Consider the following 24,989-nt stretch of genomic DNA (forward strand, 5'->3'; position numbering starts at 1 on the left):
GGGGGCGGGAGAGATGCGGCGGTTGTTAAAAGTGGAGCCCCAAGAAAATCCGCACGCCTGGGCTGCTGAGAACTTGCTGAGGAGGCAGCGAGACACCCTTAATTGGCTGCATTTCATCGGTGAGGCTGGCAATTTGACGTAGGAGAGGTTTTAAGAAAATTGCTAAACCCTAGGGAATTTTCCCAGAATAAAAGAAAATCATCCTCCCGTTGTTCCCAGCACAGAAGCAAACTCTGCATTTTGTTGCCGTTTCTGGGTTTTCATGAAATGTGTGAAGATTGCAAAGCCCCTCGTAGGACAAAAGGACTGAGTCTTCAGCAGTTTCATTAGTTTTGATTTTCCTTCCAGAATTTGCTCTCCTGTTGTCTGCTTCCTCCAGAACCCCGTTTCCTTCCCCGTTAGTAACGAGAAGGAAGCTCAGCGGACAGGTCCTGGGAGCCTGCTTTCCCCTGCCTCCCCCAGGCCACACCAAGATCCACCACCTCCTCTGCAGTGAGTTTCTCGAAACATCTCTCTAGTTTTTAAAAAATTCCCTCTAAAGAAAAGATCTGGAGATGCACCAGGTGCCGCTAAAACATTTATTTATTAAATGCCTCTTCCGCCCCAGGGATCAAAAATCCTGACGCATTTGTTACAGGCTGAACTTTTAATACTTTTCTTCCAAAAGCGTTTTTCTAACTTTGGGTAAAGACTATGAGCACTTCTGAAGAGAAATAGTGCCCGACCGCCCCACGAGAGGATGTTCGGGCAAGGGTTTCCGTCTGGCAGGATGACGTGGCCAATGCTTGAGGCTGGTGGAAGTGTGGCACGGTCTTCACTCTTTCTTCTCCACTTGTTGTGTTAGGCCTCCAAACCCAATACCTGTAGGGCCAAAATTTTTGGCGTAGCAAACTGTGAACGAGAGGGGGGGAAGGGGGAGAGAGAATGGGTTGGTTAGACGGTGATTGCACTTCCTTGCCTCTGGACACCCGTGGGAGGCATCCTTGCGATAAATGTACTCCTAAGTTAACTTTTAAGTATATTGAACTTCATTGACTTGGGATCTGCTGATAAGAATTGTTCATACTTCTGGCCACTTAGCAGTAAGTGTTCACAGGCATTTTCTTGTTTGAGTCAGCATCATCTGGCCCCTGCGTGCCTGCCCAGCCTCGTCCCCTGCTGCCTCTCTGCCTCCTTCCCCGACACTCCGGGCATGTGGAGCTACTCTCAGTCCCTGGAATGAACCACGATGGCCTGGCTTTGGTGCCGTGGCACGCACTGCTCCCCGTTCCCGGAATGTCCCCCACCAAAGCCCGCAGTCACCCTTCCAGACCCAGACAAGGCTTGTCTTCTAAGAAGACTTCCCTAATACCCCAAGTTGGTCACTTGCCCCTTCGTGTGCTAGGGCACTGTGTACTGCGGAGCTTTCCCCCCTTGGCATTAGTTACTTGTCTTCATGTTGATCTCTCTGCTGGCTGCAGCGACAGTTTAGGGGTGTTGGCCCTGTGAATGCTGAGGACCCTGTCTCCTCCACTGTCGGGAGGATGCACCTCCTGTTGGGTCATGTGCTTATTCACATTCTGTCTCACCGTGGGCACAGCTTTGGCGTTTCCCCCTTCCCATCCCTCTTCTCACTCCATACCAACACACACACGTGGAGGCCTGGAGACACCATCATTGCGTGGAAAGGTGGGAGGACCCCAATGAGAAACTATAGGCCCAGGAGATGCTCTCAGGTTGAGGACAGTGATCTTGGCCCTAATGCATCCCTTCCTTTTTGTAACATCAGAAAGGAGCTAAGCTCTACTGCTTCTCCACAAGACAGGGGGTTGTGGAGGCATCTGGGGGTAGAGCTGTGAGGACCAGAAGGAAAACCTGTTACTCAGTTGTGTCCCTGCGATCACTAAGTGATATGTAGCATGAGAGACAGAAATGTCGGGATGGAAGGAGGGAGAGAGGAGGGATGGGAGCAAGGATATAGATATGTCTTGGTAAACCAAAGAGAGGTCGTCCTCCCCCAGTCACCCCTACCACTCAGGCAGACAGAGGGTATTTGGGCTTCCAGAAGGCGACGTGATGCTGTTTATCAAGGCTTGTGACCTCTTCCAGGACTGGTGCAGGACACTGCTTCCTCCTCACCCTCTCTCCGCCCAGGGTGCCCAGCTGCCCTGAGCCACTGAGCATCTGCAAGCATCCAGTCCCCCCACCCCACATGCTCCAACAGAGAGGGCCAGAGCTGGGTTGGGGAGAATTCTTTCCCTTTGGCAGTTTTTCTTTCCATCCTGAGAGCCCGAACTGTGCTCAGGCCGGGCAGTCATGCCTCCTGGCAAACACAAGCCTCTTGGCTGGACACAGCTTACCCTCCAAGGCTCCTCCTGGGGAAGACCTCTCAAGAGGGTCCCCAGAACCACTCACCTTTGCAGTAAAGTTCCCCATCTTTGTCAGTGACGTTCGTGGACTCTAGACTCTTCCCGCAGATGGCGCAGCGGAAACAGGTCTTGTGCCAAGGCTGGGGGGCGCAGGAGAGCAGGAGAGTTACCTTAGGGCCGCCGGCAGCATAGTCTGTTTCCATGTTAAATCTCACCAGCCGCGTATACAGGAGTGCCAGTGTCTTACCCATGCACATATCTAATTGACCCCAGAGTAAGTTTTCCAGGGGTTTGGAGAAAATGAGATGCTACGGATTCGGCCCCCAATTCTCAGAACCCCTAAAAATGAATTTATCAAAGTAATCACCAAATGTATTCCTTCAGAATGGACTAGATAGAAAAGGGCTTCCCCCTTCTAGAAGATCAAGGAATAAATAGAAAGGAACTCAGATGCGGGGCAGTGAATACATTCATTTACATTGGATATAAAGTTAAGAGAAGAAGTAAAGAAAGAGGGCGATTAGCCAGGTAATTCAGCTTTGCTTGAACTGTGTGTCCTTCTCACAGAGGAGAGTTGTGAGGCTTGGGTCATCAGAAGATGGCCTCTTCTGCGCACCTGCAGGTCCACCAGGCAGGCCTAGGGGTTCTCATCCACCTTCAAGTAGCTGGTCTCGGGTGGCGGCCGCCGTCATATTGGAAGTCCGACACTCTCCATGACCCTTATTTCCACCCGCCCCCACTCCACTGGGGCATAATCAGGTTTTTCTTTTCCTTCGTTGGGCCCAAACCCTTTGGTGAGTACCCTGGAACCAGAGCTTGTAGAGCAAGTGTGCCGTGCTGTCTCCGGCACTGGATGACTCCCCCCGATTGCCAAGCCTTGTGAGCAAGGATGCTTCTCCCTGCTGTGAGGTGTCTGCTCTGTCCATCAGTGGTGATGCCAGCTACAGATCGAGCTATGCAGTGGTGATGGGCTCACAGGGCTGATACCTTTCTGGAAGGATTATGGACCTTTGTATCTCCAGAGCTCCCAGCTGGGTACCTTCCCCCTAGCGGACTAAGACTTGTTGCATCGAATTGTACCAGTTCTAGTTTCCAAGGGCTCTGCAGAGTGACAGTCACAGCCCAGGAAAGTGGACGAGGTTGGGTGGCTCTAATGTGGCTCCTGGGAGCAAAGGAGAATCAAGGGCCTGGCTCCCACCTGCCCACACTTCCTCATTTCCTCTCTCATTCCTCCCGACTGCTCCTGTGCAGATGAGCAAGTCCCATCTGGCCCGCACAGCAGTCCTTACCTTACCGCCTCCCATCACCTTCTCGGCGGCATAGACTGACTTTCCGCATCGGGGGCACTTCTCCGACTCTCCAAACTTCGCAGTGAACTTGGAAGGGTTGCTGGTGGTGGCTGAGCGTGCAGGCTTTGGGGACCTGGTGGGAACAGACCAATGAATGAAACCTACAGACCTTGCTGGCAAAGAGTACTTAGCTGTGTGACCTGGAGCGAGTTACTTAACTTCTCTGTGCTTCAGACTCCTCATCTGGAAAATGGGGCTAATCATGGTGCCTTCCTCAACAGGGTTGATGAGGGGACGTGAGTAAAGCACTTAGAAGTCTGACCGTCACCTGGCACGTAGTAAGGGTTGGCAAACCTATCCCTAATTGGCTTAAACCTTTCCTTTCTGTCCTAAAGCATTCAGCAAGTGTTCCGTGTGTGTTAGCTTGTGTTGTTGTCGTGTTATTATTGCTGCTGGTGTTTAGATTTTTCTGTACCATCTTGAAGCTCACTGGTCTGCTTCATGGGGTGAGTTGTGAAGATATAGTGCAAGATGGGATCTTGATGGTAAAAAAGCCACAGTCCAATAAACTGATGCATTCCTTGTCACAGTTCAGGTTGTCATCCTGCACGGAAAGGTCACCTGTCCCCCTGTGAGCTACGTCCACGATAGAGGTCAGGAAAGCACCCCATTACCTCCATACCTTTTGGTGTTTCCGTGCATGCTTATCACTGGCATCACATCATCACCTCTAAGATAGGCAGGGCTGGGTGGAGGGGAGCAAGGGTTGAGGGGTAACTGCCCAAGGTCGGGCAACTGCCCAAGGTCCTAAGTGGTGGAGCTGGGACGAAACCCAGGTCTGTGGACTCTTGTTCCTCTCTGGGCGGCATCACCAGAAGGCCCTGGGTAATGCGTGGCTCTGGGTAATGCGTGGCTGAGAACACGATTGCTTTCATCCTTCTTCGCTAAACAGTGTCTGGTTGGGATGGAGTAACGAGAAGAATCCAAATGGCTAATCGTACCTCCGTGCACTATTTGCCCAGCGCCGGCCATGGGCCGCTCTCTCTGCAAGGGGCCAGGTGACGCCTCGGCTGGCCTAACTGCGGCTCCCTGGGGGAGGCCTTCCCTGGGCCACCGTGGCAGGTGGCAGCCCCACCGCAGAGCTGAGCCCGGATCCCAGCTGGCCACACAGCAGCTGCGGCCTGTGAGCTCAGGGCCGGCCTGGAGGTCCGCGTGACCACGTCGGCCCGGGAGGTGGCAGGGCCTGGCCCGCTTCCCTCCACAAGGCGGGGCCCGCGGCGTGGCAGGCAGCTCGGGAGTGGCATTGATTGCTTACTCCCGACCCCGGCCTCCCGCAGCCCTGTCCCCGGTGATGGGGACATCCGTCCTCTTACAGCCTGAGGGAGGACTCCTTGCGTGACCAGCCCACAGAGAACGGCCGTCGCTTCCCTGCCACGGTTGCGTGATTTACACAGAAACGCTCAAAGGGGAAGGAAAGGGACTCCGTGCAGTTTAGCAGAGGTCAACAATGGGAAAATCTGTACTTTCTGGGTCTTCTCTTGACATGCAAACCAAGAGCCGTGGCCTGAAAGTAATTGCCCTTTAGAAAGGGGGGTCATTTGAAGAGAGTCTCCCGAGAGATGGCACATTGTTCGACCTTGGTCAGACTGCGCGGCCGCATTGTTGGCAAGGAACAGTGGAGTCCGTTCTCCCACTTCCAGAAAACGTTGCTATGGGGACGGGATGACCTGTCCTGATAGCCGGGGCTCTAGGGGCGGGAGGAGCGGGGAGTGACTCACTGTTGGAACTGGAGGCCCAGATGCTCGCCTGTGTCCGTGCTGAGGCAGCCGGCGCCTTGGCCGTACCCGATCCCCTTGGGGCCGTACCTGCGCCCGTAGCACACCTTACAGTAGATCTCCGACTCGTGCGCGGCAACCGTGGTGCTGTCCAGAGCCTTCCTGCAGGCCACTGCCAAGGAAGGGGGCCGGGGGGTCAGGGGGCTGGGGCCACGGTCCCTCCCCCTTCCCTGTAGCCTTGATGCCACCCATGCTCAGGGCCAGGAGACCCAGGAGGGGCCGTTGGCCAAGAGCACAGGTTCGATTCCTGGCCAGAGCACCCTGAGCCGTGATTCCACGGCACCCCTGATTTCATGGGTGAGGAAACCGGGGAGCAGAAAAGGGACATAATGTGCTCTGTGGAGCCCGGCTAGAAAGAGCGGGAGGCCAGGATGAGAACCGGCTAAGAATATTGGCCCCGAATCCGAACAACCTGCATCCCTGAGCGGCCCCGGTGACATCAGGAGAGTGTGTGTCCGCGCGTGTGGGGCTGTGTAGGGGATAAGGTGCTGGGGCTGGGGATGAGTTTATTTATCCTTAATCATATCAGAATCAGGGCCGAGCAGTTTCTCTACTCACCGTGGCCTCCGAAGAGCACTACGACCCGCAAGAAGACAGTTACCACTGAGGCTACTTTGGTCCAGTTCTGGAAGCGGGAGGTGGTGAAGGGGTGGACCTGTCTCGTTGACCTTAGGCTTATATTGGCTTAAGCCCCCCAGTCACTGTATACTACCCAATAGAAAGTGTCCCCCATTATATCAAGTATATAAGACAAGCCTCCATTTTCCAAAAAGAAGATATAAAGGAAAGGGTTGTTTTTTGTTGTTTGGGTTTTTTTTTTTTTAGTAGAATCGTGGACAAGTCACTGACCATCATTCAGTACAATAAACTTTTACAGATGTAAATGAAAGTGTATTTAACACTTATATTATTTAATTTAATAATATAGATCAATAATATATTGATTTGGAGAGTTTCCTTTTTCTAACCTGACACAAATTCAGGAAATGCGTGTATCCAAGTCCTTCATCTGCATCTTCACCGTCAGCATCTCCCTATCACTGGTGTCTTTTTGAGGCAGCGGACTCAGCTGTCCTGCTCCTCACTTCTATCTGTCTCTTTGAGGGTCGGCCCTGTTTGTACCTGAGCAGGAGGCTGTCACCTGGATTTTGTATCTCTACCAGAAGCTCCTGTTAGCATAACATTTGGGCAGCTTTAAAAAATACATAGTGGGGGGGCTCCTGCATGGTTCAGTCGGTTAAACTCCTTGACTATCGATTTCGGCTCAGGTCATGATCTCAGGTGGGATTGAGCCCTGGATTGGGCTCCATGCTTGGCATGCAGTCCGCTTGAGATACTCTCTCTCCCTCTGCCCCTATCCTTGCTCATGTGCTTTCCCTCAAAATAAACAAATAAAATATTTTTTAAAATATGAAGGATTTCCATAACTTAATAATTTGCTAAATTGCTTTTTAGCAGGGATCCTCAAAAGTTGTTTATGGCGGTACTCACTGCTTATAACAGTGAGGTCGTGGCCCCAAAAACGAGTAATGCGCGTGCACTCAGTTTATTTGCTTCCTTTTTTGTTTTTAACCAGTTCAGGTGATCTTTATAAGCAATCTAGCATTGAAGTTGTTGCAGGGTAATATGCCTTCCTGAAATAGTATTTTATCTAAAAACATAAAGTAATTGAATATGATAGTGGGGGGAAGACAAGGTTGTGGATGAGGGGTTGGTGGTTGTGCGGATGGGGAAGGGAGTGTATGGAAATTCATTAAACAATTATGTCAGCATTGTATGTGTTAAAAAAAATTCTCTGTAAAAAAAAAATTCAGAGATTGTCCTCTAGCATGAGATACTTCATAAGGCTTTAAACACAAGCCAAACCCTTTTTGTGAGGAATACTTTTGAGAGAAAAATGCCTTACATTTGAGCATGTAACGTATACACCTATCTCCACCTTTCTTGTTACTTTTGCTTCCAGAAAAACATCTCAAATGTTCATTGATATTCTAGACTCTGGGTTCCTTGAGGGCAACACTTGTATTTTAATATCCTCAGAACATAGCATGGGGCCTGGCCCAGAGTTAGTCCTCTGTAAACGTTTGTTGAATGAAGGAATGAGTAAGTAGTTGAATGCATGCATGCACATGGGAATGATGGATGGTCAGTGACTTGTCCAGGATTCTACAGCAGTAAGTTGCAGAGCCATGACTGGCCTCAGGTCCCCTGACCCCTGCTCCAGTCCATTGCTCTGGGACTGTGCATGCCCTATCCTGCCTGGGCCCTTTCTATAGCCACCCCCTGGCTCCTGACCAGCTTTCATACACAAGCGTGGTAGCAGTGTGCTGGCCACCTCCGTAGCTCCTCACCACCGTGTATGTGATGTGGATAATTTCTTTATACCGTTCTCTTTTTGGCATTTATTTATTTATTTTAAATTCAAATTCAGTTAATTATCCTATAATGTATTATTGGTTTCAGAGGTAGAGGTCAGTGATTCATCAGTCTTATATAACACCCAGTGCTCATTACATAACCTTTCTAAAAATATGCCAAGTAGAAAAGTTAAATTTATATATGTGGCTTGCATTATATTTCTTTTGGACAGCACTGGTAAGGAGGATTAAGATTTGTCTACAAGTTTGGGAACACTGGCCAGGGACAAACTAAGGTAGGCTGTGCCTTCCTAAAGCCCATTTAGGACAACTACTGGTTGGCCTGTAGACAGGCAGGTCCTGGGGTGATAAGAAAGAAAAGCATGCTCCTCTCCATGATCCTTCTGTTCCCTGCCACAGAAATGTGTACTGCTCAGATCCTCATCCCACCCACAAGTTCTAAGGAAAATATGAAAGTGTTAAAAGAGATGTACCAGCAAATGCTCATATCCTTTCTACCATGGCTCCGTTGAACAGGGCATCTTCCTGCTACCTGGGGAAAACGAGACACCCCTGACCATGGAGAGCTTCCCTGCCACATCCTGTTCTCAGATATTAAAGTTGATCAGAGGGGGGCACTTGATGGGATGAGCACTGGGTGTTATTCTGTATGTTGGCAAATTGAACACCAATAAAAAATAAATTTATTATTAAAAAATAATAATAAAGTTGATCAGAGGAGAATTAGAGGCCTGATCCAGAACCCCAGTTTTCATCTTGTGACCAGCTGTGTGGTGGCTACTGTCATTTCCAGTTTACAGATGGGATAATGGAGGCTCATGATGGTGAAATCACTTGCCCAAGGTCACACCATTATTACATGGCAGGGTCTAGACTCAAACCTAGTCATTTGTACTTTAATTCCAGTGGTTTTTCCGTTATTCCTCATGCCTAGTCTTTTTAAAGAGCATTAGCTGTTTTGAGACAAAAGCCAGAAGGTTACAGAAGGGACCCTTGAGCAATGCTTCTAGATAATTGTAATAATAATGATGAACCTGATTGGATGTGTATGAGGACTTAAAATAATTACCCATTGGGGCATCAGGCTAGCTTAGTTGATTAAGTATCCAACCCCTGATTTCGGCTCAGGGCATGATCTCAGGGTTGTAGGATTGAGCCCCACATCAAGCTCCATGCCCAGCTTAGGATTCAGTCTCTCCCTCTGCCTCCCCTTAAAAAAAAATTACCCGTAATTAGAACCCAAGGCTTTAGTAAATTGCCAACCCAGTCACTCAGAGCCATGCTTCCTCCTGCTGTTCGGTGAGAATTCTGTTTGCCATGGAAGGTAAGAGATCATGGAAACTCCTGCAGCAGGTAAACCGTTACTATTTCTGGTGGCTTAAGGACAAAGTGCCTCCATGCTTTAACAGATGGAGTCCAATCCTTGAAGTTCTGTTTGAAACTGGGGCGATGCAATGCCTTGTAGCCACTGGGCAAAATCATGAGGGTGGTATGGGGAGCAGGGCTGCCAAATGTCCAGCAAAGCTAGCCCTTAAGCCACATTTACTGGAGCAAAACAGGGAAGGTAAGTGGCCAAAAAAAGAGACTGCTCTCCTAGAACTGGACTGGCCATGGGAAACTCTAGAATGAAGTCATGTTGAAAGGACTGGACTGAGGGTCTGAAGGTACAAGTTCTACTGCTGGCCCTGCTGCAGGTGCTTAGAAATGAGAAATGATTTGTCCAAAGTCATGGGTCAGACAAAGCTAGGCTTCCAGGTGGACCCCAAGGTTTGTATTCCCCCCCAGTTTCAATGTTTGTGCATCTATGTCCAGCAAGTGGTGGTAAAGATTCCCTTCATCAGGCTACTGGTGCCCAGGCCCCAAACTCTTCCCTTTTCAGCTGTTACAGAATTGGCATCCATTGCCCCTCGCCTGACACAGGTTCTTTTGAAAAGACCAGTCTCAGCTGGCTTCGGTAACATTGGCCAGTGGGAACACCATAGAGCCAAATCCATCCTGGCTCCAGATAAGCGATGGCTTCCTTTCTCTGCCAAGTCACGCTTTGTAAATGTTGCCACTGGGTCAAGGTTTTCACCACGATGGCAGCCGCAGGTCAGCTTGTTGTGACTTTGAGTGGCGGGGAAATGGCCTTTGAGCTGAGCATGTGGTTGGCTAGAGGGTTACTCAGGAGAATACCATCCTTTCATGTGGGACCCCGAAGTGTTATTTCTAGTTTTTTTTTAAAGTAGGCCCCAAGCCCCAAGCCCAATGTGGGGCTTGAACTCATGATCCTGAAATCAAGACCTGAGCTGAGATCAAGAGTCAGATGCTTAACTGACTGAGCCACCCAGGCACCCCCAAAGTGCTATTTCTAAGTTCCCAGGTGATGCTGGTGCTGCTGGTCCCAGGACCAGACCCCGAGGACCACCAATATACAGTATCTGCAGCTAAATGTGAACTTGAAAATGCCCCCTGGATGCTGCGGGGCCCTCATGGTGTTCACCCAACTCACTGCAGTGGAAGCAGGTCTTGTGGAAACTCCTTCCATTGCACTGGATTTCTTCTGCGTGGTAGACTGTCTTTTCACAGGCGCCACATTTCGCTCCTCCGCCCCAGTTTGGCATCTTGAAGACCTTCTGACCAAGGTCAAGTCTAACAGGATATAAAACAAATACCCTAAATGTAGGCAACTTCAGGAGTGAACCAATGCCTAGTAATACTGTGGTCTTAAGACCGGAATCCAGGGGCAGCCCGGGTGGTTCAGCGGTTTAGCACCACTTTCAGCCCAGGGAGTGATCCTGGAGACCCCGGTTCGAGTCCTGCATGGGGCTCTCTGCATGAAGCCTGTGTCTCCTCCCTCTGCCTGTGTCTCTGTCTCTCTCTTTCTTTCTGTGTCTCTCATGAATAAATTAAAAAAAAAAAAACACCAGGATCCAGCGCCAGTGCATTTGATAGTTCATTCATTCATTCATTCATTCATCCATTCATTCAGCAAATAGTTACTGCAAGCACCATCATTGAATAGGCTCGCACACTCAGATGGCTCTGAGCAAGTCACTTCACAATGTAGGACTCAGTTTCCTCTTCTGTTAAATTTCAGTAACACCTGTCCCTGTGTACCTCACAAAGTTCTCGGAAGGAAGAGATGAGCTAATTTTCCATATATAAAATTATATGCAAATATTAAATATAATTTTTTGTATCTAAGGTTTTAAACATTCCATCAGAAGTGGAAATAATCTGTGAAAACGGCATATCTTTTTATCTAGCTCAGTGCTTCTCAAATCACATCAGTTCTTGCTGCTATGCAGATGCTGGTTTGGTAGATGTGGAAGAGACAGGAAATTCTGCATTTCTAACAGTTTCCGGGCAATGCTGAAGCTACTAGTTGGGGACCACCCTTTGGGTCGCGAAACCTTAGTCAATCTTGCTGATAAAAATCTATGATATATAAAATCTCCTATTCAGATTTATTCCTCCAATTCCTTAGACCCAAGCAATAAGCTATCATGGACCTACAGTAGCTGAGTAGTCTGGAAACCTGCCTTCTGCCTTCAGGGCTACCGCCCCTTGCCGTGCGCAGTGAGATGAGCTGCAGGGCTTCTCCTACGTCTCTCTTCCCGCCTGTACTATGAAGAGAGTCATTCTTTCCCTTGCCGCCCCACAGTGTTGTATAGAGGACTAACTGACACGACGTGCAGGAAGGTACTTGGCGGAGTGCACAGTGCCAGGTGTGATCACAGGAGCCAGGTGATGAGGCTGCGTGCCCTCCCACACCCTTCCAGGACATTCCACTGCAAACAGCGGCTGATAGTCACAGCGCCACGCCATTGCCATCGTTGTCTCCTCACCAGAACATTTGTGAAAGAGATACCAGACAAGCAGGGCCATCAAAAAACAACTTTCCCTTTCTTTCTGCGTCTGTGCGTGAGTATGAATCCAGTTGTCCGTTTTCCCAGAGCAGAACTAAAATCAGCCATCGATACTCCGTGAAATTCCTGAAATCCTGCCCGCCCCAGGGGGCCAAATTTTCTCTGAGATCCTTTGGTTTCTAAGAAGCCTGGTATGTCATCTTGTCATTGACACCAACCACTGTCAGGCCATTCCAAGTGGCTGCTTCTGACCTTCTCTTTCCCTTCTGGGAAGCCAGTCACCTTCTTATAATAGTTGGCGATTAACATTAAGCCCTTCTGGGTCAACTGGTCTGGATTGTGCTTCCAGCCTCATAACAAAGACAGGTTTTGCTAAGAAACAGAAGGTAAATAGCAAACAGACCACTGAACCTGATACCAAGACCAAAGGGAACATCCCTACCTAAATGTTCCTGTGAAGAGCTTTCCCCTTTACAAAAACAGTGTGAGATTAGCCAGGAACATCTTATCCTTCCTCTCAAAGAAGCAGGCTCTTCTTTTTATTCAATAAAATTTTAGAAAATACAATTTTAACTTTTTTTATAAAGGAAACATTTAGTCCTTCTATTTCTATGGTTCAGGTTGTTTAGTATAGAGGGAAATATAGTGGATTTTGAAATGAAAGCCTTGGGAACAAGGCTACATCATTCATTTACCATACATTTACTACCTACCTATCATGTGTCAGTCACTGTACTAAGGACTTGGTGACAGATCAAGGGGAGGAAAACTTATAACAATAAGTGATTTATGTGACCTAGAATGAGAAGTCCACATTCTAATGAGGAAGAGGCAGGAACCAGAATACTCTGTAGCAAAGACCAGCTTTATGAGTATCATGGAAACTCAAAGGAGAGTATGGCTACCCACATTTAGACTGGAGGTGAAAGCAGTGAGCTGTTGCAGGGTTACAGATGTCACATCCAAATAGGGTTTTTGCATGGTGAATAGGAGTATACCAGAGAGATAAACAGGGGAAGGACATTCCAGGCAGAGAAAAGATCATACAGAAAGGAATATCTTACTATCTCCTAACAGAGCCCAAATTGTTTATTTTTGATTCCATTAAAATTTTTAGGTCTCTACAGTTGGAACAGATTTTCAAGATTGACCAACCCCCTCATTTATGAACAATTAAGGCAAAAGAAGTAAACATTTGGGAGTATTTTCTTAGCTAATTTTCTTTTTCTAAGATTCACCCTTCTTTGATTAAAGATGATACATTCTCTGGAAAAGGGTAGAATCACATTATTTTGTTCATGTTCGTTTGGATCCTGGATTTTAATATAATATAAAATAGATGAGAAATGTAATATATACCTGGGAATAAGACAGTGACACTTGTGAAATTAATGAGATGGAAATTTTCAATGAAAACAAGCCTAGGTCAAATTTCTTATCTCAAGTCTTTGGCGGAGACCTCATTGGCATGTCCTGCAAGTTAATGGTAGATAGAGACGGCCCTGGGGAGGATTGTGTGTGTGTGTGTGTGTGTGTGTGTGTGCATTCAGCAATTGCCTACACATGATACTTTTCAAAGTGAGGATAAGATTACAGATAACACCTTCTTCACAAGGTAATGGATCCTAGCACAGGTTATTTTTTAAGTGATCATAAAATATCCGACATACATATATTAGGCCTGGAAACCCAGAATAGAAATCCATAAGCATTTTATCAAACAGGTGCTGAGTCCCATTTTTAAAGTTGGAGATGTAGCTGCGGAGGCTAAACACAGAAGGCATCTCTGATTTCTTCTTCCAATGCTCAAAGCCCAAAAGGCAGAGGGTGATCTAAAGCATCCTGAATTGGAAGACACAGGTTCTTATCTTGTCCTTGTGACCTTGCCCTTCGGGTGAAATATGACGGAATGTAAAGCAGTATTGAGGAGCTAGTCAAAGGCAAGTCATCGTTCGTTACCCACTTTCCTTCAGGTTATTCAAGTAGCACCAATCTGCCAATTAAGTCACTGTGATTTGAAAGCGCATTTAAGTCCTGGCTCGCGTACATAACCTCTTCAGCCTCCCGCATTGCTTTGGAATTCCTGGCCCAGAATGGGAGTTTATGCTGGCGAGATACCAGCAGATGGGCCATTTGTTTATCGGCGTTGCCTGGCACAGGCAAAGGTCATTGAAGGTAGGATGCCAAATATAGGCTTGCCCGTCACTCAGCCCCATCTGCCACCTGGTCACAATCTCCATCACATCACCTGGCATTACTCCCTGGGGCCGGTCCCGGAGATGGCCGTGTTGTCACTGATGAAGTTGAGGCTCAGGACTGAAACGGAGGACAGTTTGGGGTTCCTGAAGATGAGCTAGATTGCAAGCTCCGCAACATCAGCTGGGAGGAGAGTGGACCCCACACTTCTGGATACCCAGATCCCAAAGAGAGATGGTCTGTATCAATTTTCTTCACGAGTAATGCTGTAGAAACGATTATATTGGGGATGTGCCATAGTGAGCACTGGGGAAAGCTCTGGATCAGATGCAGGAGGCCCGAGTTCTAGTTCCGTCTCGCCTCCTCAGAGCTGTGTGATCTGGGAAAACCGGCAAAGCTCTCTGAACTTCAGGAAACAGTCTCTAAAATGGGCTTAAGAGTCTCATCTGTTCCACTACAGCTGGGAGGCTTGTAACACTTCAAGTACATCAAATCACTTTGTAAACGGTTGAGTATTATAAAATGTGAGAGCTAATCAGATCTGCAATAACCATGAACTGTCACATATCGATCTGAACTTTTAAAAGAATAACCGTGCTGTGCATCTTGCCACCATCTTCCTATGCCAGCACTCACTGTTTTTTTTTGTTGCTTATCAACTGTGGAGCTGAGAGGTGACACCTTAGGGCAAAAGTGGGTGGGGGGAGATAAAATGGGCACTTAGTGACTCAGTTTCTTCTTTGTAGGGCTCATTAAAGAATGTGGCCTTGACCTTAGGTCGTCAAGACGTTGTGCAGAGACTATTAGTGACAATGCCATTTTCAACTCAGTGTTGGTTCGTGTGGTCATCCTATTAGATGCCTGCTTCTACACAGCGAGTTGAATTGTCTACACTGGCCAAGGCCAAGATTTTGTATCATAACAGCATATATCTGGAATGCAAGGTATAGTCATTACCAATCTAATAATGTTATTATCGGAGCTGAAGCATGTGGAGTCCCTCGGGCCAGGCACTGAGCTTTATCTCATTCCATCTTCACAGACCTTGAGGGTAGGCACTATCACAAACATTGCCTTTTGTTAACTTTTGGGGAAATGGAGTCTTGGGGAAATTATGTTGCCCACGCTCACGTGGCTAGATTGGATTTTAGGTCTTTGACTCCAAAGCTGTGTTCTTATATTAAGATTAGGTACTATTTATCTATTTATGGTTTACTATGTGTTAGTTGCTTTGTACGTACCATCTGTAATACAACAGCCCCACAGAGCAAAGCTTGTCATCTCCATTTTGCAGATGAGAAAACTGAGACTCAGAGGACTTGAGCGACTTGCCTGAGATCACACAGCTAGTAAGTGGCAGAGCCGCAATTCAGACCCAAGTGAAGCTGGGTCTGTATTCCACGTCCCCATTTATAACATGCCAGGGAGGGGAGGAGAGTCAGCACCTCCATTAGCCAAACTTCCTAGTTGATGAGAACTGGGATCTGACTGACCCCGTTGTCTCTCCATGGGACAGAGAGTACTCATGGGCGGGAGTATCAGGGAGCCTGAATTTAATTCAGTAAAATAAGAGCCTCTGTAAGAATCATTGCCATTTAGACACGCAAAGAGCTCCTTTGAGGCTGGAGAGTTCCCTTTCACTCTTGACTTGAGCTCAGCTGGGGATGGTTGTCCATGTGACTGCAACGTTGTGAAGGCCCTTCAAGGATCCTTTGAGCCCGGAGACAGATGTCGGTGTCTGAACAGTGACTGGAGCCTCACCTTGCAGAAATGCTTTCCGGGGGCAATCCCCTCTCAAGCACTGCCTTTTCTCTACTCTCTTAATCCAGGTAGAAGAGATAGTGTGGGATCCTGGAACAGTGCGGGCTATGGAAAGAACCAGGCCAGGCTCTTTTGGACCTTGGGCAAAATGCTCAAAATGTCTGAGCCCCGCGTCCTGTCCTCATGCACAGGAGGACAGATGAGAAGGCCTGCCTTCAAAGGTTGTTTCCAGGTTAGATAAGATAATCATAATAGCTAAGGCACTGTATACACAAATGCATAATACATGGCAGGGTGTCTAATAATCTTGTTGCTTTCCTTATTACTATTATTATTTTACCTTCAGCTTTTAAATCCATTTTCTTAAAACAAGCAAAGCTTTCCTTGCTTCTTCTCTGTGGCCCTCCTGGCTCAGACGGTGAACCAACTCTGTTTCTCAGTCTTTGGCGTGTGCTGCACGGAGGAGCAGAGGCAGCAGGGAGCCAGGCCAGGGAGAGAGCTCCCCCGGGGGTGGGGGCCAGAGGTGACATGTCAGGCAAAGTCCTAAGCCTGTGCCCCAGGACAGCTGCTTCCTCGCTTTGGCAGCCCTGGTGCCTAACACCCGCTGACCTCGCTGGCGATGGGGACGGAGGAGGGAAGCAGCAAACCTGAGCAGAGTCCTCATGGCCCAGGGGGACCATGTCCTTCAGCTCCTCCATGTAGGATACTCAAGGTCAGTCAGTGGCTTTGCCCTAAACTTCTGAACAGATGTGTGAAGTCCCCTATCTATCTGGAGGCCCTTTCCCAAAGTCCGGGAAGCCTAGGCTGCTTATTCCCAGCACAGTACTAAGCCCGAGTATTGACCCCATCCCCCTTTAAGACTCAGGGTAGAGACACCTGCCCATTGCACTATAGCTGTGATACACGGATTAAATCACACCATTTCTGAAATTATCTCTACAGTGTGGCCGAGTTTTACTTGGTTCTCTTTTGGCCCTTGCAACGTGTTTCTGAAGACCATGTTGCACCCCGATTTATCACCTGGCTCTACCATGTGACCCTGGGTAATTCCTTTGCTTCCTTGGACTTTTGCTTCTTCCTCTGAAGAGTGACCTCACAGGACTTTTTGTGGCAGTCAAATAAGTGACTACTGCTCCGCGCCTGCAAGGGCAGTAAACAACCCACAAACCACGCTCAATCCTTTCCCACGACGAGGTGCACGCTGAGGCTCAGAAAAGGCTTCACAGCCGGTGGCCCTCGTGACCGTCCCTGCTCCCCTCCTGCTTTGCCTTCGCTGTGACGAATAACTACAGCTTTTCACCCCTGAAGCCATCACATTTCTCTTCAGGCCTGAGGCCCAACCCTGGCTCCCGTGTTCCCAGACGTCTGAGCAGCAGGCCTATCACTGGAAGTCGGCCAGCCGCGGGAGTTGTGTTTCCTCGGTGTTGGATTCCCTGTCTCGGTCTTTCCTCCTGTGAAGCAACTTAATCACCTTCTAACTCCTGGGCACCTTGTTATCCACTCTGACCTCTGGGCTTCCTTCATCACACTGGTACTTAGCAGGAAACCCTCCCGCCGGCCGCAGGGCCGGGCCCCGGGGGTCTTTTCTGGAAGGCCCCCCACACTGGTACACTTTTAGGTGGCTTCACAGAGTACTTCCTATATTTTATCTCATCTGATGCTAACAGATCCCTTTGGGACGGGGGCCTTAGCCTCATTTCATTGTTCAGAGAATGGAAGCTCAGAGAAGTTCAGCGACGTCCAGAGTGGGGTTTTGAACCTTCTCAATGACAGATGCCTTTCCTTGTATTTCCTTCTTCAGATCCCCAGGATTTCTGAGTGTGTGTTCTTTCAAGATTCTGTCTCCACCTCTTTCAAGAGGATTTTGGCTATTTGCTGGCTGAGTGATCCTGCTCGCTCTTGCCTTCTCTTGCTCCCTATCTCTGCCTCCTTGTCTGTCTCCCCTTCCCCTGCACCCCCGGCCCCCCACTCCCTGCCAATACTTGGGCTCATTCTAATGATTGACTTGTTCAGAAAGGAACGGAAGCTGGAACCAAAGCTGGTAGAAGGAATCCTTTACATTCTCTGGGTAGTAAAGCAATTTTATGTACTTTGTAATGAGTTGGATGTAAGCAGCATTGAGATTTAGGTCCCAAAAGTAACTGAGGACACGGGATCTCCCTGTTTCCCCCTTCCCTGCATTAGTGCTGCCTCGCCCCCCATCCCACCGCAGCCCCAGCACAGACGATGGTCAACACACGCTCACTCAGTTGCGCTGAATTGTGCTGCAGAGAGGCAGAGTTCCTCAGGCCTGTCACCCAGCTGCTCCTCCTCGGGGATGTCACCGGCCCAGGGACGGCAACAGAAATTAGAGGTGGCGGCTCTGATCTTGGGGCGGCATCTCCACTCAGACCAGTGCTTAAAACCACTTCTCATTCTCCATCACACTCATGCCTGTCATTCAAATGCTGGGCTAAAACTCAGAGGAAACTCTGGAAATCACCCCTCACCCTCCGCGGAGAATTTTCCTCCCCTTGAGGAGAGCTTTTAATGGATTTTTCAGTGTCACTGTGTCTTTTTTGGGTCCCTTTTTGAGGGTTTTGATCAATTTTAAATTATTAGAAGCAAGCCTGTTGCTGAACATTCTTGGGATATGAAATCTATTTTATTTTATTTTTATTTATTTATTTTTTTTGAAATCTATTTTAAACCAGCAAATTGCACTGAGCATTTCCCACGTGCGAGACCGTGTGGCGAACTACAGAAATCTCCGTCCTTCACCCACACCTTTTGGAGAGCACAGTTCCTTGTGCTTTGAGCATGGGAAAGCTGGCTTCAGCTGTAGCGTATCTCTAACAACCTCTTTGTAACTGTGCCGTACTTTATAGTTTGGAAAAAAATATATATCCCGGCTTCCATCCTGAGCCTCCCAGAGGAGACCCGAGGGCAGGAAGTTTGCCGAAGTCACACATCCAGTCATTATGTGGTGGCTCTAGGACTGGTGTCACGTCTTTGGGAAACACTCCAACATGGGAATAGTCTTAGGTCCAACATAATCCCTTAGTCGTTTCTCTGTGAGGTTCCCTCAAACCCACAAATGCGAATCCCACCCTTAAGAGTTTTTTAAGCAACTAGGTCCACACCAGAATCGCACACAACTGGAGCCTCTTCACACAGAACCAGAGTGGCCACTGGCACCTGGGACATGACGCACACCCTTCCTCAATGGGACCCTTCAGAGTCCCAACTGGCCACCGAGCCAGCCCACCTCCCACGCCTACCCCGGCCCCCCCACCCCAATGTCTGCTTCGCTCCACGTACCTGCCTGTGTGGTCTCTGTCGGCTCAACTGAGTACGGGGGCTCTCATCCTCTTTAAATACATGGAGGCCGTCCCCAGCACTGGCCTGTGGAGGGCAGGGCGGGAGGGAGGCCGAGGGGAGAGGGTGAATGAGACATGAGTAACACAACTGCTATCAGAGGCTGAAAATAGCCTGTGACCAAAGCCCTGAGTTTTGTTCCCCCCTACGCCAGCTGTGAGGCCCTGAGAGAACGATATTGCTTGGGTTCTGTTTTAATTGCCAATTGCCCATGGCCTTGGGGATCGATTGGTGGAGCATGAACTTCTGATCAAGTGGTTGAAACACCAACAAGAGTGAAGAGGGATTTTTACATCTAAAATCATTTTTCCAGGCTCCTACTCCCCTGACCTTCCTGGAAATCAATGCAAGTTACCTGCAAATGAATCATGAGCCATATCTGGGAGCCCTCTGGAACTCTGAGACACAGGTCACAACACCCGTGAAGAGAACTCAGAGCTAAAAATAAGAGTGATGGGTGTCTGAAATGATACTTAGATAATCTCTTCAAAGAAACTTGGGGAAAGAAAGGTCAGCTAATCATCAGGGTCCTGGCACTTCATGGCCCGCCATCCTATGAAGAAAAGTCTTGAATTACTATGTTCATCCTCTTTTTCTACTTAAGAATTTAACATGGCAGCATGTCATATTTATGACAAATCTTGATAAGTCTCTCTGAAACCATGTTTTCTTTGGAGGCCTAATTTCCCTTTGCCTGATATGTACATATTTTTGGCTTTGATCAAACATCAAGGACACATGTGAATTATAGAATGTGATAGGTGACAAGAAGTTCGGGATTTCATAGACCAATTTTTCATATTGCCACCGAGGAAACTGAGGCACCTACCTTGCTCGGGCCAGGTTCCAGGCAGATTGGCAGGTTCTGGATCGAAATTCAGGTCATCCATCTCTCCAGCAAAGACACTTAACCACCCGCGTTGACCTGAATGTTGAGGTTAAGTGTAAGTAGTACCCAACCAAGAGGTCTATGAAATGCAGCCATATTAGCCTTTCATTACATGCCCACAAAAGCAATTGGTTGAGTAATTGAATATTTCACTGTAAAGAAGGTTGGGGTAATTTCGTAAATATGGACACAGCACAACCTCATATAGGATGTCCTTGATCTACATTTACCTGCAAAAGTATTTGTCATAGAAATGGGTAAAGGGCAAGTGCTCTAGAATGTTAAAGTTAGAGGGGACTTTAGAAGTTTTCTAAGAGAGGAGCTTGCAAACATTTGTGGGTTGGGTTTTTTTTTAGAAGAATAATACCTTTTTTCTATAGATAATCTTAAATGGAGCATCAATAATAAAGCAGATAAAAGAGAAACTTCACTGCTTGAATTAAGTAGGTGGTCTCAGGGTCACATTCACCTAGCCTTTTCCTGAATCCCCTAAAGTGGCTTCTCAACTACTTCTTTGTGGGATGCCTGGCTGGCTTAGTCTGTAGAGCATGAGATTCTTGATCTTGGAGTTGTGAGTTTGAGACCTACATTGGGTGTAGAGATTACTTAAAAATAAGATAAGTAAATAAACAAATACAAATAAAATACTTCTTTGGGCAAGGTTTAAAAGTCACAGGTGTAGCCCACCACTTTCATTTTATAAATATAGATATTAAGGTCCAAAGAAGGGATATCACTTGTTCAAAGGGATATTGCAAATTATTTACAGAGCCAGAAAATCTGGGGTTGAGTCTAATACTTCTGACCTTAAATAAAATATTTTTTAATTAGATAAATAACACTGGAATGCATTTTTACTGTGAAAGACTAAACAAGAAGGATGTATTTAGGGTAAAATGTAAAAGTGCCTTCCAATAATCCCACTCTTTTTCCTAGAGTTAATAACTGACAGTATTTTGAGTTTTACCTAATTTGAGTCATCTTTTAAAAGGAGATTTTAGCCCATTCACATTTATTGTGACTGTGGATATATATAGACTTATCCCCTTCATCTTATTTTATGTTTTATTTTATTTTCAGATTTTATTTATTTATTTGAGAGAGACAGAGATAGCAAGAGAGAGCATGGGTGGGAAGGAGAGGGAGAAGCAGGCTGCCTGTTCACAGAACTCAATCCCAGGACCCTAGGATCATGACCTTAGCCGAAGGCAGATGCTTAACTGACTGAGCCACCCAGGTGCCCCATATTTTATGTTTTATTTTTATAATATTTCTTTCTTCTGGCCTTTTATTGAATTTAATAGTTTTCTTTGTGCCATGTTTTTCTCTTATAATTTAGAAATGATAGTCTCCCTCTAATTTAAAAAACTAATGCCACGATAAATATATATATTTTATTGACATCTAGATTTATTTGGTATCTCTATTCTGTTTTTTCCATGAGATGGGAAACTTATAAGAACCTCAGCACACTCTCATTATCACCACCTCACCCTCTCCCTTCACATTGGCCTTGTACTTAGACACCTGCCCACCACATCCCGCTTGTAAATCATTTGGGATTTTGCTTCCAGGTTGTGATCAGCTTTGTTCATTATGTATCACTAGTTGTTTAAGCCTAATTATAAATATGACTGCTTTTTTCATTCAATACTGTTTCTTGTATATTTTTATATCTTCCATTTTTAATTCTGTGAGTGTATGTGGGATAGAATGTGTTCTTGACGAATTCATTGAGGAAATCTATTGTAAATGAAGTGAATTCTCACATAATTGAAAAGCCCTTTCTAGTAGACTTGATAGACTGCTTTAACAAGTACCCTACACTGGATGGCTTATACAATAGAAATTTATTTTTTCATAGTTCCGGAGGCTTGAAGTCCAAGATTAAGGTGTCAGCAGGGTTTCTTTCTTCTGAAGTCTCTCTTTGGGTTGTAGATAGTCATCTTCTCCACATGTACCCATAGTCCCCCTGTGTGTGTCTGTGTCCTAATCTCATCTTCTTGTAAGGACACCAGTCATATTCGACTAGGGCCCACTCATATAATCTCTTTCTACTTTTAAAGACTCTACCTTCGGGGATCCCTGGGTGGCTCAGTGGTTTAGTGCCTGCCTTTGGCTCAGGGCTGGAGACCTGGGATCAAGTCCCACATTGGGTTCCTGGCATGGAGCTTGTTTCTGTCTCTGCCTCACTCACTCTCTCTCTCTCTCTCTCTGTCTCTCATGAACAAATAAATAAAATCTTTAAATAAATAAATAAATAAATAAATAAATAAATAAATAAATAAATATTAAAAAAGACATAAAAACTCTACCTTCAAATACAGCTACATTCTGTGATACTGGAGATTGGGAACATATGAATTTGGAGGGGACACAGTTCATCCCATAACAATCTTAATTTTGCCTTATACTTGAATGCTAGTTCAGAGTTGTACTGTACAATATAGTAGCCCATGGTCACATGTGGCTATTTAAATTGAAATTATTTAAAATGAAATTAGCAGTTGAGTTGTTCCTTAGTCACAGTCACCATGTGCCGAGTGTTCAATATCCATATGTGGCTGGTGCCTATACGTTGACACTATAGATATAGCATGTTTCCATCATTGAAGGAGTTCTATTGGATAGCAGTGCTCTAGAGTTTTCTTCATCTGAAAAATGAAGCACTCTTCTATTGGATTCTGTGAAGATTAGATAATATTAAGCATGTGTTGGACTCATAGCAGGGGGCTCAGTCAAAACTAGCTGAATGTTAGCTCAGCAGTAAACGAATGGTAGTATTAGGACTAAGATCCACTGTTCTCACCCGATTGTTGCCCCAGAATAACCATAAATGAGCACACCATTGTGAAACATAGGACATGAAGAACACTGGGCAGGACAGTGAGGTGGGACAATGGGGGCAATCTTAAACCCATGCCTTAAAACACTACCTTTATACCCCAAATCGGAATAAACGTTATTGTATTTAATACTCTCAATAACTTTGTAAAGAAGGTATTATTTTACCCATTGTCTGAATAAGGAATGAAGTAAATGCAGCTCATGAAAGCTAAGTAACTCCTCCAAGGCCACACAGTTGTGTCAACAGTGAGTCAATGGCAATGTCAGGACTAGAATCTACTGCTTCCTACTCATCTTTAGTCTAAAATAACTAAAACCTGGTAAGCCTTGGGTAAACACAGGTCACTAGGATGACAGGGAAATTTAAATCCAGATCTAACTCCAAAATCCTTCTACAATAGCGGTTCCCAAATTTATTTGATCACGGTCCCTCAGTAAACATGTTTGAGCAACACACACACACACACACACACACACATGCACATACACACTTGTAAGTAAATAAGTGTATGTGTGTATATGTATATATTTATAAATTATTAACTATATTAGTCTAATAATTTCTACTTATGAAACATATCCCAAACCGCACACTAAAAAAGATAATAAATAATACACATAATAAAAGTTCTGATTCTTTTTTTCATGCTCCAGTATTATTTCACGTGTTCCCTGGCCCGTCTTCTACTTTGGGGGCCACTGCTCTGAACCATGCCACACAGAGCGAATGCGCTGTGGAAGAAATTATAGGCCTGGGAGTCTCAGCTTTCATCTGCTCATCCAAACTACTTTGAAAAGAAACATAATTGGACCATAATGTATTCAATGTCAGCCACATTCTTTGAGTAACTAGGGCTTTTCACTATTTCTATGCACCAGTGGTCTGACATTTGTCATTGACTCTTATTTCAAAGAGAGAATTAATTTTAAACTACCATTCAAAGGCTGCTCCTGGCCATGTGTCCCATCATGAAAGGCAAAGAAATGGGCAAAGCAACACTTGAGCACATCAAGATGTTTCTTTTTTTCCCAAGAGAGAGAGAAAAAACCCAAATATTATCATTGTCACTGAAATGAAGTGAGACTTGGTGAAACAAACACTTGATTTACTTGCATCATCCAGATTTTTTTATTGGTCTTCTTGTTTTTATAGCCATTTATCACTTGCTGATTATAGTAGTAACAGTGTTCCCTACATAATGTTTTTCAGCTTAAAAGCATTGCCATATGTTTGATTCTCTTGGGTGTGATATCTTTCCTCTTTCTTTCTCTCTTTCTGTTCCTCTCTCTCTCTGTTTCTGTGTCTCTCACAAGCAGTGGGAAGATATAGGTATTATTATTATTTTTTAGATATAGGTATTATTATCCCACTTTCTAGATGAAGGGTCCAGCTTGAGGGGTTAAGTCACACAGATAGTATATGGCAAAGTCAGGATCTGAACCAGGTTCTCTATGCTAGAGCCAGTGCTCTGTGGGAAATTTTAACTAAGCCGATTGGCTCTATATAGTTGGAAGAGAGGATACTGTAGGTCTGAGAATCACCCCAGGTCTGAGAACCTCCATAGCCCAACTACCAACTCAACTTCATCCTGCACTGAGAGATCAGGAGGGCTTTCCATCAACGGTCCCTTGGGTTTAGTAGATGCTGTCCTACACTTGTTACTTAGCAAGTACAAAGCCAGAAGCAGTACAAGCTCCTGAAGGGAATCACAGGGCCAGCAAATGGACAAGTGCAAATCAACTCGCAGAGGTTCAGAAGTGGATCAGCGGGACTCTCTTCTTAGGAGATATTTCCATGGGTTGAGTAGAGTCTATGACTGCTCATCTGTGTCAGCAACAGATATTTAAACAACCCTTTTGAATCCAGCCCTTCTATTTATCCCTGCTCCTCTTACTGCCCGGGTTCTGATGTCCTGCCTAGACTTTTTCAGAAGCCTCTATCTCTCCACCTTTTTTCCACCTCTCACACTGTTACCACATCTGATGATGGCACCTTTAGCCTCAAGGCTGCCGTTAGCCTCCCGTTACTATGAGATCATGTTAAACAATTTCGACGTGGCGTTCAGGTTTCTTCATCTTGCCCCAATTAACTTCCACTTTTTTCTCCCACCACCTCACTTCCCTTTATCCTATCTTCCAGCCTTTCCAATCTAATCACTGGTCTCCAAAAATAGCCAGCACTTTCATGCCTCTCTGCTTTGCTCATGTTCTGTCCTGTGCCTGGAATGTCCTCCGCCT

At 46.3% G+C, this 24,989-nt stretch overlaps 1 protein-coding gene across 1 annotated transcript; it reads right to left on the reverse strand.

The window, feature by feature from the left end:
* Positions 1-564: 564 nt before the first annotated feature.
* Positions 565-19,117, reverse strand: CSRP3 (cysteine and glycine rich protein 3). The gene is made up of 6 exons (XM_038569241.1): positions 18,959-19,117; positions 10,342-10,481; positions 5,416-5,584; positions 3,638-3,770; positions 2,395-2,488; positions 565-891 (listed from the first exon to the last, which is right to left on the reverse strand). The coding sequence occupies exons 2-6, from the start codon at positions 10,451-10,453 to the stop codon at positions 815-817; spliced, it is 585 nt and encodes a 194-aa protein (XP_038425169.1). The 5' UTR covers positions 10,454-10,481; positions 18,959-19,117; the 3' UTR covers positions 565-814.
* Between the last annotated feature and the right edge of the window lie 5,872 nt (positions 19,118-24,989).

This window comes from Canis lupus, chromosome 21 (assembly GCF_011100685.1).
Source record: "Canis lupus familiaris isolate Mischka breed German Shepherd chromosome 21, alternate assembly UU_Cfam_GSD_1.0, whole genome shotgun sequence".
Classification (NCBI taxonomy): domain Eukaryota; kingdom Metazoa; phylum Chordata; class Mammalia; order Carnivora; family Canidae; genus Canis; species Canis lupus.